General features: G+C 42.7%; 1 protein-coding gene across 13 annotated transcripts in view; it reads right to left on the reverse strand.

Annotated features, from left to right (window-relative positions):
* Nucleotides 1-265: 265 nt before the first annotated feature.
* DPF3 (double PHD fingers 3) overlaps nucleotides 266-14,191 on the reverse strand; it is a 185,762-nt gene continuing 171,836 nt past the window's right edge. For 8 of the 13 annotated variants that reach the window (XM_068193359.1, XM_068193357.1, XM_068193363.1 and 5 more), the window contains 2 exons: nucleotides 9,475-9,587; nucleotides 266-7,080 (listed from right to left, as the gene is read on the reverse strand). In XM_068193359.1, coding sequence (XP_068049460.1) covers nucleotides 6,913-7,080; nucleotides 9,475-9,587 — 281 coding nt within the window. In that variant the 3' untranslated portion in view covers nucleotides 266-6,912. Of the gene's footprint in view, nucleotides 7,081-8,115; nucleotides 8,198-9,474; nucleotides 9,588-14,191 lie in introns of all 13 variants that reach the window. The other 5 variants (XM_068193361.1, XM_068193358.1, XM_068193364.1 and 2 more) reach the window with 1 other exon arrangement.

Below are 14,191 nucleotides of genomic sequence, written 5' to 3' on the forward strand. Positions count from 1 at the left end.
CTCTCCCAGCCAACCAATTCAATCATTCAATACATGGAAAGGAGATGAACATGAAATGAATGTGTCATCCTTTATCAATCTTTCCAAATACAAAGAATAGAACCTGCCCTTCTCTCTCCCTAGCTTCTGAAAGTGGGAAGAGATGAAATATTTCCCAAGTCACCATGGAGGTGAAACCTATAGTTTGTTACAGTGAACTGAATCAGATGGATAACTAGATTGACAGGAGTCTGAAAGAAAATATCAATACCTGAAAAATCAGCAATTTTCAGGTGTGAAGTGTTTTATTTTTAACTTCATGCACACAAAGGGCAGTAAGTTGATCTGAAAATAGTAGTTTTCTCATTTCAAAACATCAGTAACAACACATATTCTAAATGTACTAATGTAATAACACTTTACATTTTCACCCAACATGGCAGAAACACACAACAAATATTAATAAACTGATGGCTCGATTCTCCGGCTGCTAAATGCCTGGCATTCTCACTGGCACACAATAAAAGGGTAAAGCCTAAAACCCCTTCTGTCCCCTGGAGGCACTTGCCATTCTTTACCTTCCCCTTTCCCCTCAGTTAAGTCCCTCCACGCACAGTGGTGGGGGGACTGTCCAAACACCCCAGCAGTGCAGCTGGAGAGACAGGAGAGTGATGCACCTCTCCTCTACTCTGTGCTAGGGCTTGGCCATCAGGACAGCAAAATTGTGCTTGCACAACCTGGAGGAAGCCTCCTTCAAGACAGCCACTGACCCCAGGGGCTGAGGACACAGCCTGGGAGTGTCAGTCACTCTCACCCTTGTCTGCAGTGCAGTGAGACCTTGAGCCTCAGTCAGCACCACCAGAGACAGAGCTGGGACAGTGCCAGCACTCTCTGCAAAACGGCTCCCCAGGGGCGGGGACATGATGCTTTGGCCCTGGACGATGGCACTGGCACTGGTAGGATGGAGACATTGCCTGAGCCTGCAGAGCCAGGGGAACTCAGTGGGGAGTGGGCTGGGCAGCTGGTCTGGTAAATCAGTCCTCATCCAACCACTGACACCCCCCTCCTCTCCCTGCCTCTCCAGCAAACCTGAGTTTATCTTATGTAAACCAGACCAGGTTTGGTGCTTGCCCTGCCCTGAAAAGCCATTTAACTACTGCTGTGGCTGGAGGTCATTGCTAATAATTATATCACCACTAAAGATGAATTTGGCTGCCTGCCAGTCACAATTCCTGCCCTCTTTTACCAGTGGAGAAGCACAGCCACAGCAACTAAACTTTTTTGTTTCCTCTGCAGGGTCTTGGATCTTTCACATCCAACTCCTGCCTTGTCACTTGCTCCTATCTCCCAGGCAGTATCATGGGCCCAAGGCTGGCAGAAATAAATGGTGTAAGGAACAGCTCAGAAGAGCTGGCTCTTCTTGCTCTGCCACAGCCTGGGTGTGCAGCACGGTGGTAAATAGCAGCACTTAGGGCTTGTACACTGTTTGTAGGCTCCAAGTGCTTTGCAAAAGCAGCTAAGAATTGCCATCCTGCCTTTTCTCCAGAAGCGAGGCACAGATTTGAGCACCTGCCCACAGCAGTGCTGCAATCCTTGCTGTAAGTGGAAATAAGCCCCATGCTTCGTAACTCCACACAGGCGGGGTGTGGGGAATGTCCCACTCCCGACGGGCTCAGAGCAGCTCTGAGTGCCCCTGTGATGGGCAGCCGGGCACAGCCCACAGCACTGCGGGACACGCTGTCCCCATCTGGGTCAGCGGCTGGGAACTGAGCTCCAGGTTTGGGCCCCAGGGATGCCCCATGAGCATCCCTGCCAGTTTGGCTGGGGGCTCCTTCTGCATTCACCCCTTATTTGGGGGGGCTGGGGCAGCACCCCCCTGCTCCTGCCTGGCAGCCGTGGTCACCCTGCTCAGTTTCACATTCCCCTCCTGTCATGCTAAAGTGGGAGATGGTAAGACCATAATGAACCCAGAAATGGTTAGAGAAGGGCTTTCCTGACCTGTCTGCCTGCTCCTCTCCACAGAACTTATTTTCCCAATATTATAGAACTGGTCAACTGTTAAAATGCCAGGTGACCTCCTCGTGATCATCCCACAGACTCCCATAACAACACTGAAAAGATAATCTTATCTTTTACTCACATCCTCCATAAGCTCTACATTTTCTTCCCTACAAGACTGGTGCCAGATTTTTCCCAATATAAATTATATTAACTTTAAAATTCAAATATTGAAGTAATTTTTTCTAAAAAGATTGAAACAATAATTTTCAACTCTTTTGCTCGTTTCCTCTTAGTTGTTGTATGAAATAATTTGCCAGATTGGACTTCAATATATGAATAAATATGGTTCTCTCAAAAGCACATTTTTAAAAAAAAATTCATTCCACACAGAAAAATCTTGCCCAGCTCCACCTGGAATTTGCTTGCCCACAATGCACACTATCCTTCTAGTAGTGACAAGCTTAATTAATATTCCTTTCTACCCCTATCCACTCCTCACCTCCCAAATGACCCCTGTCAAAACACATGCTGTAGGTGTAAAGAAAATGCTACAGCCCCATAACACTGCATGGTGCAGGAGAATCTTCCTTTGGGGCAGAATTGACTAAGCTCCTTCTAAAGAGAGATGAGAAATCATGATTTCAGAGTTATTTAGAGTAACATTTGCTTCAAGAGAACACAATGGTGGTTTTCCTAGCTCAAGAACTGGTCTGAGGTATGTTTACAGAATGTAAACTCTGTGCACTGTAAACTTGATGCAACAACACAGATATTGAAGCACAGTTTGGGGGCAGATTAGGACCCATCTCATGTTTCTCAAAGGTATTGCCTTTTCCAAGCTATGGGGGAGGCTCTGTGCTGGCAACACGAGTTCAATTCCTCAGTGGTACCACTTGGATGCCCCCGTTCAGTGGTCATTTCTCCACCCCTCTGGTTTCTGAGTCTGCCCCTGCAGGTGCTGCCCTCCCCAGCCATTCTTCCCACCATGGACAGAAAACTGGGCAGAGCAGCACACAAATGTGATGGAGGGAGAGCCAGAGGCAAGACATGGTTTCACACAACACAGTCTGAATTGTTCAGTCTCTGAACAGCCCGAGGTAGCCAATACCAAAGTAGATGCCATTGTGGGCATGAAGGAGGTAATGTGCAATTTACTGCATCAGTAAAGATGACTTTGTCTAACTGACCTTTTTTAGGTTATCCAAAAGGAGTTAAAAGTAGAAGGATCATGCGCATATGTTTAACTAACATACTTTAAGGCCATTATGCAGACACGCTTGTATTTAAATACATCCTCTCCCACAGTAAACATCTGGTTTTATAAATAAGGCCAGGAAGAACAATTACATCATCCAGCCTGACTTCCTTTATAACACAAACCTTTTTCAGTCAGACATTCCTGTGATTAAATAGGATTGTGTTAAATTAAAATACATTTAGGAATCTGTCTGTTCTTGATTTGAAGTCTTTGAGGCATACAGGATCTACCATCTCCTGGTAGTTTGCCCTGATTTGTGCTAAAATATTAATTGCCTTACTTACACAGAAGAGTTTTGAAAAACACTACTGTTTGTTCAACTCGGGAACTGCCAATAAACTTGCATGTTCTGCCATAGCAAGAGAGAGAGCCGGAGCCCTCACACTGTTTAGTGGCCAGACCAGATCACTGGCAAGATTTGCCTGACAGCAGATGGTGTTGCCCAAGTCACACATCCCAGCACTCATGCAGGAGGACTATCCCCAGTGTGGCAGCAGCTGACAGGGAATCAGGCTTTCTAAACTCCTCTTCCTCACGCCCATGGTAGTGCCACAACCTCTCCACATCTCAGCAAAGCTGGTGCATTTTTCACCTGGGAGGTCAGTCAGTATTTCTAAAGTGCACCAACACACATGGCTCCGAATGCAAGCTAAAAATGTCACTGAGAGGTCTGTTCCAGCCCCTTGTCTTGGACTCAGCTAGTGAAGAAGGGATGCTGTAGCTGGAGGAAGTTCTTCACAAGGGAGAGCTTGTGTCTAATCTGCTGCCAAAGTCACCTGGAGCTGCCTGGCTACACAGCACACAGCATCAAGCTGGAGAGATTAAACACAGCTGGTCCACTGTGGGCAAGCACCCTGCCACACTGATCTCAGACAGCAAACAACGCTTCGGCATTGAAGATCTAAGCAATCTGTCCTTCTGTCATACCTCATTAGTGATGAAACTTCGGCAAGGCCACGGAGGAGTATTTCTGAACATGAAAGATATTGCTGGCTGCAGAATGGTTTGGAGGAAAAAACAGCTCTGGATCAAAACCACAAAATAGGAAAGCAGGTGTGCAAAGAGAGAACAGCTCGTTTAGCAATGTCTCTGTCATAGGGATGGAGACCCCTGAAATTCTGCACCAGCTGGTTCCACCAACCAGGCTACCTGAGACGTACATGATGAGCCACCAGTGTCTGCTTAACACGCAGGCCAAAACAACATGCATGTCCTCTCTGTTTAGGAATGCAGACATTGTTCTATTCCTCCAAGGTCAGTGTAAACATCTGGACACTGGAAGGCAATGGTGATTTTTATGATGGAAGTCTCTAGGTCCTGGTAGCTGAGGACCAGCCCAAACACTAAACCACATCTGCTGATCCCACCAGCAGCAGCACCACCACAACAGTTTTCTCCAGTACACACCCTTCTCATTTCCAGTCACTCTTCCCAAAACACCCATTTTCTGTGAGAGAGCCCAGTGGTGTCCCTGGTGAATACACACTTGCACTCCTGGCCACAACAGCAACAGGATTTTGTATCAGACTGAACCATGTGATAGTCCCAAAATGCCAGATCAACAGGGTTCAACCACACCAGCGGAAGAGTGTAAATGCTCCTGAAGATCAGCTGTGTCCTCCAAGTGCTCCCCAAGGCCAGGGCAGTTCCAGACTGGGAGGAAGATGCTTTATTTTATATTTGCTCAACGGTCTTGTCCCAACAGGTATCAGACACCTAATGCAAGTGCACAGGCTTCCACTTTGCTCTCTCCAGACTTGATGCTCAAATTTCTTTGTGTACTCAGCTCATTGAAGGGCTGTCACATGGAAAGCACAAGATATTGAATGAATTTTATAGGTAGCCAGTGCAGCTGCTCCAGGAGAGATTTGGTCCAATACAATTAGGATAAATACTTTCTACATTTTTTCCCCTAACTGGTTAAAATACTCCTGCTACAGCCTGAGAAGAGGATGCAACAGTAGGTGGAAGAATCCAGTAGCTGACACAGCTACTTTTGGTGTGTAAGCTGAACAAAAGGGGAAGAAACTATCTAAATAATGAGAAAAAGTGCACTAGGTCAGTATAGCTCATCCTAACTAAGTGTAATTAGCAGGTGAAGAAAGAAAATATATTGTTTCACAATGTCTTTCAAGTGTTTGGGAACATTTCATTTTGCAGAAGAGTTTCAACCAATATAAATATGCCAAATATAATCTTCAGTATCCTTACCTACTTGTACCAGCAACATGAGTCACATGCTGCTCTCATAAATTTATATTATAAACCCACTTAAATCTATGCATAGAAAGTGATATATCATACCCAAGAAAATGGTTATTCTGGGCTACTTGGCAGTTCAGGGAGTGGTAGATTTTTAACCTTAAAGATGTATTTTGTAGAAAATATTTGATGAACTTATTCTCCTAGCAATGTCTTAAATTATCCAAAGAGATTCAACTGCAATAATTTTTTTCAATGGATGGTCTCACTTAAAGTTTCTTCATTTCACATGTAAAGCTTTGTTTAAATAAAGTAGAACTATTCCTATTAAAATTTTTTAATCATTATGAAAATTCTTCTTTTCATGTTAGGTTCAGCAAATGATTCTTTTCTTTAGAGCTGGGGAAGGTTTTTAGACAAATTATGTCATTGGCCAAAGATGTGGTTGTAGAGAATTTGGGGGAAAATTATTGGGAAATTTAGTTAGAACTTGATAATTACTTTGACAAAAACAGTAACACTTTGGAAATGCTGAAAGCCTGGATTAGGCAATGCCCAGAGAATGCAGCTTTCAGTTGCAGAACATTTTAGTTTAGAAATTTCAAAAAATTAATCAAAGTGCTTCATTTGACCTTAAGCCAAAATTGTTCCTTTTTGCAACTTATGTTAGATTGCTTAGAAAGCTGACAATTTTTACTTTCTATGATCAACTTAAGGTGACAATTTTTCTTTTGTTCAGTTTTCTGAGCTAAACAGAAAGTTACATATACGTAAGATTTTTCACTCAGAATTTTCTGATCAAAAAGAAATTAATGTGTCTGGAAGGTATTGCTGGCATTGCAGTGGGACAGTATGCCTGAATATCCTGAATACCAAAGGCATTTCTAAGCATCTGAGCGTGTACATATCAGTACTCTTCCTTACACTTAAAACAGATTCCTAATGATCTGCCAAATCAGGGCGTTTGAATCAATGGAGAAAGTGTCACCCCAAAAAGTTTTGATGAGTGCTTCTCTTAGTGACAATGTGCTGTTCATGAACTGGGAATTACTGAACTAAACGCAACTCTCAGAGCACCCCTCTTAAGCACCCATGCATCTACAGAGTGGTTGCAGTAGAGAGATTTCCAGTCAAGCCTGTGAAGAGAAACACCTGGTGCTGCTCCCAGCTGAAGTACTCACCAATAATTCCTTGGGAAATATCTTACTACTTTTTCATTAAAAAAAAAAAAAAAAAAAAGACTAAACAGAAAGCACAAGGCCACACAAAATTGACGTCTCCGTGTTGGTACAACAACCCTCCCCCTTCTGTAATGCATGTAAGCCTGTTAATGGCAAGCAGCAACCATGCACAGCAGTGAAGAGATTTCGTCCAGATCATTGGGAAAGTACACAGTCCTAGCAGAGCCCAGGAGGTCTGGCATTAGCGACAGTGAATACCACAGATACCTCTTCCTGTATTTGAGTGTCCGTTCATTTGGATGTGGGTCGTGTCTTTGTGTTCTGGATGGGAATTGTGTGCTGGTATGGCAACACCAGGAGCAAGGTGTTTCTTGACTGCTGGAGCTCCTCAGGCCTGGTAGCCAAAAGCTGATGCTCTCTCTCTGAGCAGCTCCTGGCACAAATGACAACTCCAACTCCCTGCAAATGAAGAAATCCTTCTTATAGGAATGACACAAAATCCAGGCACTCAGAGTTTATGTCAAGATTGGCTTGAATAATATATGAGATATTCCTAATATTGGAATTGCCTGTACTTTTGTGAAGCAGACTCTGCTACCCTTGCTGTTGTGTCCATAGGCTTTCTACATGAGCTGCAATGCTGCTGGGGTGTGCATTGCAATAAGTTTTATATTTTCACACTTCCAATAAACCACTTCCCAGTGGAACAGAAACCTTTAGATAATTATTAGCTGCATTTCAAGATTTTCCCCTCCTGATTTAGCTTCCTTTTTACCAAAGTTATAAACATTAGCTCCTGAATGCATGATTAATTTGTAATTATTCTTGTCCTGCCCCTCATGTAAACCGCAGTCACTCACAAGCCTCCTTCTCCAATTCTACTGCACTCTGAGGATTTTAGTCAGAGAACCTCTAGTGGTAAGAGACTGGTTCCTCTGCTCCACAGCCAACTGACAAACTCCAACCAGTCATAGTATAGTCCCTGCAGAGGTCATAACTACATACCAAATGTAATACAGACCACAAAACCTTCACCCTGCCTAAAGAGAAACATATCATAGAGCAAGGAAGGTAATTCCCTTTAATCCAGTCTCCTGACAACAGGCACTCAGATGTTCCAGAGAGGATCTCCCTGAGGCTTTCTCTCCAGGACTTTGACTTCTTAAAGAAGTACAAAGTCACATTTCACAGGTGCTAAATTCAGCTGACTAAATTGAGGTGACCAGTGACATGTAGGACATCCAAAGGTACCCATGACCCACAAAAGAAGGTGTTTCCTCTTCTGTAAGAGGAGGAGACCAGGCAAGATTGAATAGAATACCACAGATCCCACTAGTGCTTCACATCTATTAATTTTGTCTTTTCAGTGCTACCTCCCTTTGCTTTGCTACTGTTTCCTTAACCCTGCATAGTTCAAAACATCTTTCTGAATTTTTTCCCTTCTCCACAAAGACTTTATTGTGATTTTCAAAGCAGACTTCAGTCATATGTTACCTTCTGGGGGCTCAAAGACTGGTGGATTCAAGCAATACATGTGATAGCCACGGTCACAGTCATCACAGAAGAGCAGCTGGTCCTGAGGCAGGTTTGTTGGAGAGACAATAGGGAAAGAGGGAGAGAAGGAGAGGAGAAGTGAGAAAATTATGTAAATTAGTCTCTTGCCAAGATGAAAACTTAAGTAGGGTTACCAGCAATGTTCAGCTTGGAATGCAGAGCTGCAACAACAGAGACTAAGAGACTGCTGGGAACGTAAAGGCTACAGGCATCACATTTGTTCATCCATGATTAGCCACCATATTCCTGAGAGGCTGCAGAAAGCCTCTCTCAGCACAAGACAGCTCAGTTTCTAAGTAGAAAATCACTATGAGAAGTGGAGAAGCTCCAGTCCTAGATGGCCTCATGATGCAGGAGTAAAAGCTGTTATGCCAGGGATGTGCTGTACTGAGAGGACAGGCTTTGCTGGGCTCCGGTGTCACTATGTGCTGATCTCACTTCTTCAGAGGAAACCTTTGACTTAGAGAGTTTTCCAAAACTCAGCTGAGTAAATTTTTTGTGAAACAGATGGAAATTACATGACCCTACCATGTGGTCTGCAGCTCTTTCATATATTTGGGTGAAAAAAGCTGCTCTGAAGTATCCTGTGATTCCTAAGCTCCCTGGGTTCAGATTTTTTTATTCTAAAGCAAAAACAAAATCTCAGGCATCAAATTTATTCTGCTGTAGGGAATATAGTGTTAGCTAATCACCTCCAAAGTTCTCCAGCCACTGTCAATTTTCCAAGGTTCTCACAGGCCGCCAAGGACCCTTAGCATCAGATTATAACTGCAAACCCTGCAGGGAGGACATTGCTCAGCTACAGGCTCTGGAAATCACTGGAGTTGGTGATTTGGTGAGGCTTAGCCATCCCATGTCAAATGGTTTCATGTTTCCCAAGTCTTGTAATTAAGTTTAAAAAATCATACCAAGAAAGTAAAGAAAATCAGGGACAGAAGAAGCATACTCGCCTCTCTTGGGTTATCGTGTATTCACGTGTACTTCTGACTACCATGCTGAAAGCTCCCTGCAACAGGAATTCATGGCCCTCAGCTAATTTCTATTGAATAAGTACACAAACCACAAGTATCAGCATCTTAAGTGGCCCTATATGATACCCATGGTAATTTCAGCAGAGGCCAGTGGCTGAATGGGGACACTGGGGAGAAGCCCATCTGCGCTCAGGGGTGGCTCTTCCTTGGAGATGCATGGAAGCAGCAGTAAAACAATGACCCACACCAGTGTCACATGCTTCTCAAGGGTGGGCATGGCAACAGCTTGCAGTGATGCTTATTTGCATGAAAAGGTAAATGGACTCACGTCGTTCTCTGAGGTCCCACAGAGGCTGCAGGATTTGCACTCAATGCATTGCCACTGATAGGTTTTAACAGCCTCAGTCATGTTTGTGGTGAACTGCAGGCAGGTCGGGTGTCCTGAGGAAGATTGGAAACAACGGTCATTGTTAAGGCTCACTTATTGCTTGTTAATTAACTGGTATTAAATTTGGGAACAAAACACACATGGACATGGACTGATCACAACATGGGCTGCAACTAACAGATACCAAAGAGGAAAGCAGGCATTAACCCTTTCGCTGCCGGGCACAAGAGAAAATCAGTCATCTCCACCCCATTGGCAAAGCAGTTTTATTCAGAGCTCTTAAAAATGGTTTGGCTTTGAGTTGTTTTTTGTGGGGATTTATTTTTTTTAAAGAAAACAAGAAAAAGGATGAAATCAGAAACAAACCCAATTTCAGAGAGAGACCATCCGTCTTAATAGAAATTGGACTACAGTTTCAATTAGTGTTGTTTCGACCGGAACGAAGGACCTGGTGGAAATGAGGTTATTCTCCATTTCACAGCTTCCTTTCCTGGTGTCCAAATGGGTGGAGCAATTCTGTAAACTTTGCTTAAATGGAAGCAGTAGCGTATTGAGAAGACGCAAGACGGGATGGAAGGGTGTAGCTTTTAATTTTTTTTAAGAGCTCTGCCACTAAAGTTGGTTGGCACAGAAGAAACCAAATTGCACAGCTAACCTTCCAGGATCAAAACAGGAAACCGAAAGGAAAAAAAATCCCAAGCCAATTCCCACAATGAACTAAATGAAAGGAATAAAGAAGGGAAAGCTAGCAGAACAGTCACATCTAATTGGGAAGGACAAATTGCCAGAGTTACAACCCCCGCCCCTACATGCGTGTCGACTTCAGCTTTGCAAAACAGCGGTATCACAGTAGCAGGGTCAGCAATGGGCTTTCTGGAGGGGAAAATACAAACAAACAAACAAACCAAAGGTAGGATCAGTGTTCCTTCTGCAAAACAAAACAAGACAAATACACCGCTGAAATAAAGTAGTACTGCCAAACCACCCTTACCTGGCTGAGACATTGCCTTAGTCTCCTGCAATAAGCTCCTGCCTGCCTTCTTGGAAAGCCCCATATTTAGAATCCTTCTCTGACACACTTAAACATTAACACTGTGCATAGTTAGGGCAGGGAGAGTCAATTGCTCATCTGTAGGAAGCAGAACACGTATGCACATCCAGCACTGCCGCCTGCTTCTTCTAGAAACTGGCACCATAAGTTGCATGGGGTTTTTCAACTCTACCCAGTCTGCTGTTCTTAGACTACAACCAATGAATTGGAAAAAATATTTTCCACTTCCACCAGCCTAAGTGCCTTTTTAAGAATGGAGAAAGAAAGGCTGTTTCTCCAATAAGACAAAAAAAAAGGTATGTCTATGGTGGATGTGGGTACAGATGTGTCATCTTCATTACCAGACCTATCATTAATATTTTGCTGTGTCATCACAGCCGCCATCACCACCCTACAAAAAGCTACTGTATTCTCCAGTTAGTGAAGCAAACAGTTGCTCAGAATTGCTGGATAAGGAAGTAATACTGTAGGGGATGTGTCCATGATACCATCAAATGCTGTAATAAGAATTTTTGTTTTCCAGTTATAGTTGCACAGTTGCGATACGACAACTAAGTCTGTCCAGCAAAGAAATGTATATGCATAATTATTAAAGAAATTGAATAGAAAATCAAGGAGCTATTTAGAGAAGGAGGGATCAATGAAATTGCTCATATCACTCTTAAGCCTTTGAATAAAGAAACATCTTGACAATATTGATGAGCTCAGATGGGCTAACAAGATCACAGGGTTTTGAAGCCCTTGAAAGTCAGCACAAAACAAGTGACAGTTTTTACTGAGATTTACAGTGGACCAGCTGAAGTTCTGAGGACCTTGAAACTGCAACTAAGCAAAAGGAGATGTGACAAGATACCTTTTCTTGCTGAGAGGACCACATATACTTTCTGATACTACCAAACTAGCAGGACCTGACATGACACTGAAATGTTCCTCCAGATCTGATTTATATTGAATGCAAACCTTTTTCCAACACCAGTAAATAGAACAAATGTGCCATGCTACACATCAGGGAGGAATTCATCCCAACAGCAGAGAGTTGCTTCCAGAAATGTTGTACAGTGCTGGAATATATCACAGAAAACAACTCATATAGGGAGGTGAATTAATCAGAGAGTTAAAAAGCTTCAGTCACATTTGAAAAGAAACAGAAAGAATGGAATAAAACTTACAGAAATAAATCCCAGCTAAATGCATGCACACCTTCACATGCTCACTTGCCTGTGCACACACATTGCTCATTGCAGAGACTCCAGCTGAGGACCCTCCCTTTCTAACACAACATGAGGGTCAGGTCCTGTTCACTACTTTATCTCTGTCCCTTCACAGCCATTCCTGCTCTCTTCCAGTTATCAGTCTTGACTGTTTTGTTCCTCATTTGCCTCAAAAACACCTCTGCAGGTCTCCTGTGTGGCATCTCACATCAGTGGTGCTTCATCCTTGAAGTGATACATCCTACCTATATTACAGAGCACTTCTTAAGAACCACATCTACCACAAGCCTAAAAGTAATGGTCTCTTGTGGGCTGAGGATTCCTTAGAAAAATCAGGAATAGAGTGAGGCCCACAGTGGTATCTTTCTAATAGCAAAGCAGAAACATTTTGCAAGAACATACCAATTCATTCACTTGATTAGGCTCTCTCTCCAAGTACTACAAGAGTCGAGTCTGCATAGCTGAAGGTTGCTCTCTGCTAGCCCAGGACTTATACCATGTGTAAGGCAAAAATAATGTCTTTCTTCAGCCTCTAAGTCAGATGCTCTTTCACATTAAGAAACATTCCTTGTGGTACCATGACCCCAGCTTAATGTCATTGGAAAGACTACTTTTACTTTTGCTATCAGCATGGTGAGGCACTGTAGTATATGGCAAGCATGCCACTAGATACTCAAAATATCATAATTCTTTTTCCTTTCCTCCCTGTTTTCTCCTTCTTCACAATCTCTTTCTCTTTCTTTTCCTGCTACTTTTGTTCAAAACCTAGTGTTTTGCATGCTGTGAGAAAATTCACACATCCAAGACTTCCTGAGGCAGTGTTAGTGAACACCATTCTGCTCCATATCACAGAAGTTCTTAGCATTCCTTCTGTGTCAGAATACCTGAACACAAAGTCCTGTAGCTGCATGTGGCAAGTTACTACAGGTAGATTCAAATTCCCTTTCTTTTTTTCCTTAAAAATAAAAAGGCTAGTTCAGGCCACAATTTTCTTTTACACACAAAGCAGTCCAAAACATGATTCAAGTTATGGATACTGCGGTAGCACACAAGCCAGAGAGCTGAAAGTCTTCTTGCTATGTGTTTAAGATGGAGAAAGTCTTATTTCTCCTAATTGTGTGGTGAACAGCATTTGCTGTGGCTAAGGTGTGCAGCAGAGTCTGCAGCTGAAACTCAGTTAATAATTCAGATGGTGGCTCCACCCTGGGAAACCTGGATCACTCTCACAAGTCTGTATCAGCTCTGCAGATCTAATAGGGGGAGGAAGTAACACATATTTATGGTGTCACCAAAGTCAATAGACAGACCTCTAAAATACACCCTGGGAGCAGTTCTGTTGAAGGAGAAGACAATATGTTAACATTGACGGTTTCTAATCTACCATAACTATTCTCTACCTAAACTTCTGCTATGCTGCAATAGCTATAAACAACAGACAGAGACAATAAAACTTGCAGTGAGATTTTCAACAGCTCATCCCTTTGTCTTAAAACAATATTTTAAAGTGTAGATCAGGTTTGAAAGCTCCCTCATCTTTGTCAAAACTCTCCTCTGGATCTCATCTTTGAGACTGAGGCCATATTTTACAGTGACATCAGTGTTTCACATGCCACTGGCTTTAATTGTACATTATGTCCACGAGACATCTGGTCAGAGGAGTGGGGAGGTGAGCACATTCAGAGACCATTTCTTGTATCCTGCACCTGGTACAATTGCAGGCCAATGGGAAAGATAATTTTAACATAAATACCCTAAAAATGTCTAAAAATCGCTTCTGCTTATACTGGCTGTATAACACTAAAGACCAAAACTGACATTAAAGGGCAGGAGCAATCTGCTGCTTCCAGTCGCTCTGTGACCAGTGAAGGCCTTAGAATGGCTCATTAGTGCTTTTTCAATAATGGATTCTGCATTGCAAGATTAATTGCAGCCATGTGCTCTGTCACACCCGCCACAGACTATTTAAGTTAACAATCTAATCAATAACCTTTTTCAAACAGAGGCAGAGATTATCTTGAGGAAAAAAAATAAGCAAATACTCTTTTTTAAAAACACAAATGTGAGATTATTTATACAGAATAAAAGGAATTTTTACCCAGTTTTCAATTCTTTCCATTATCTTCACAGTGTAGTGGTGGGCTTTTTAATGAATAGCATGATGAAAACTCACAGGCCTCCTGGCTATATTGCATCAGATTTATTCCATAAACTTTCAGATATTTAAACAACTATAAATACATATTACAAATATAATGGCCTATGTCACAGGAACCCCATCCAAATAATGGAAGTTTACATGCAAAGAAAATGCATAATTTCCTCCTGCTAAGAATGAAAAAGGTTTGTTGTGGCCAATGCCATCATTAGACCATTATTACCATAACCTGTACAAAAG

The sequence above is a fragment of the Anomalospiza imberbis genome, chromosome 6, assembly GCF_031753505.1.
Source record: "Anomalospiza imberbis isolate Cuckoo-Finch-1a 21T00152 chromosome 6, ASM3175350v1, whole genome shotgun sequence".
Classification (NCBI taxonomy): domain Eukaryota; kingdom Metazoa; phylum Chordata; class Aves; order Passeriformes; family Viduidae; genus Anomalospiza; species Anomalospiza imberbis.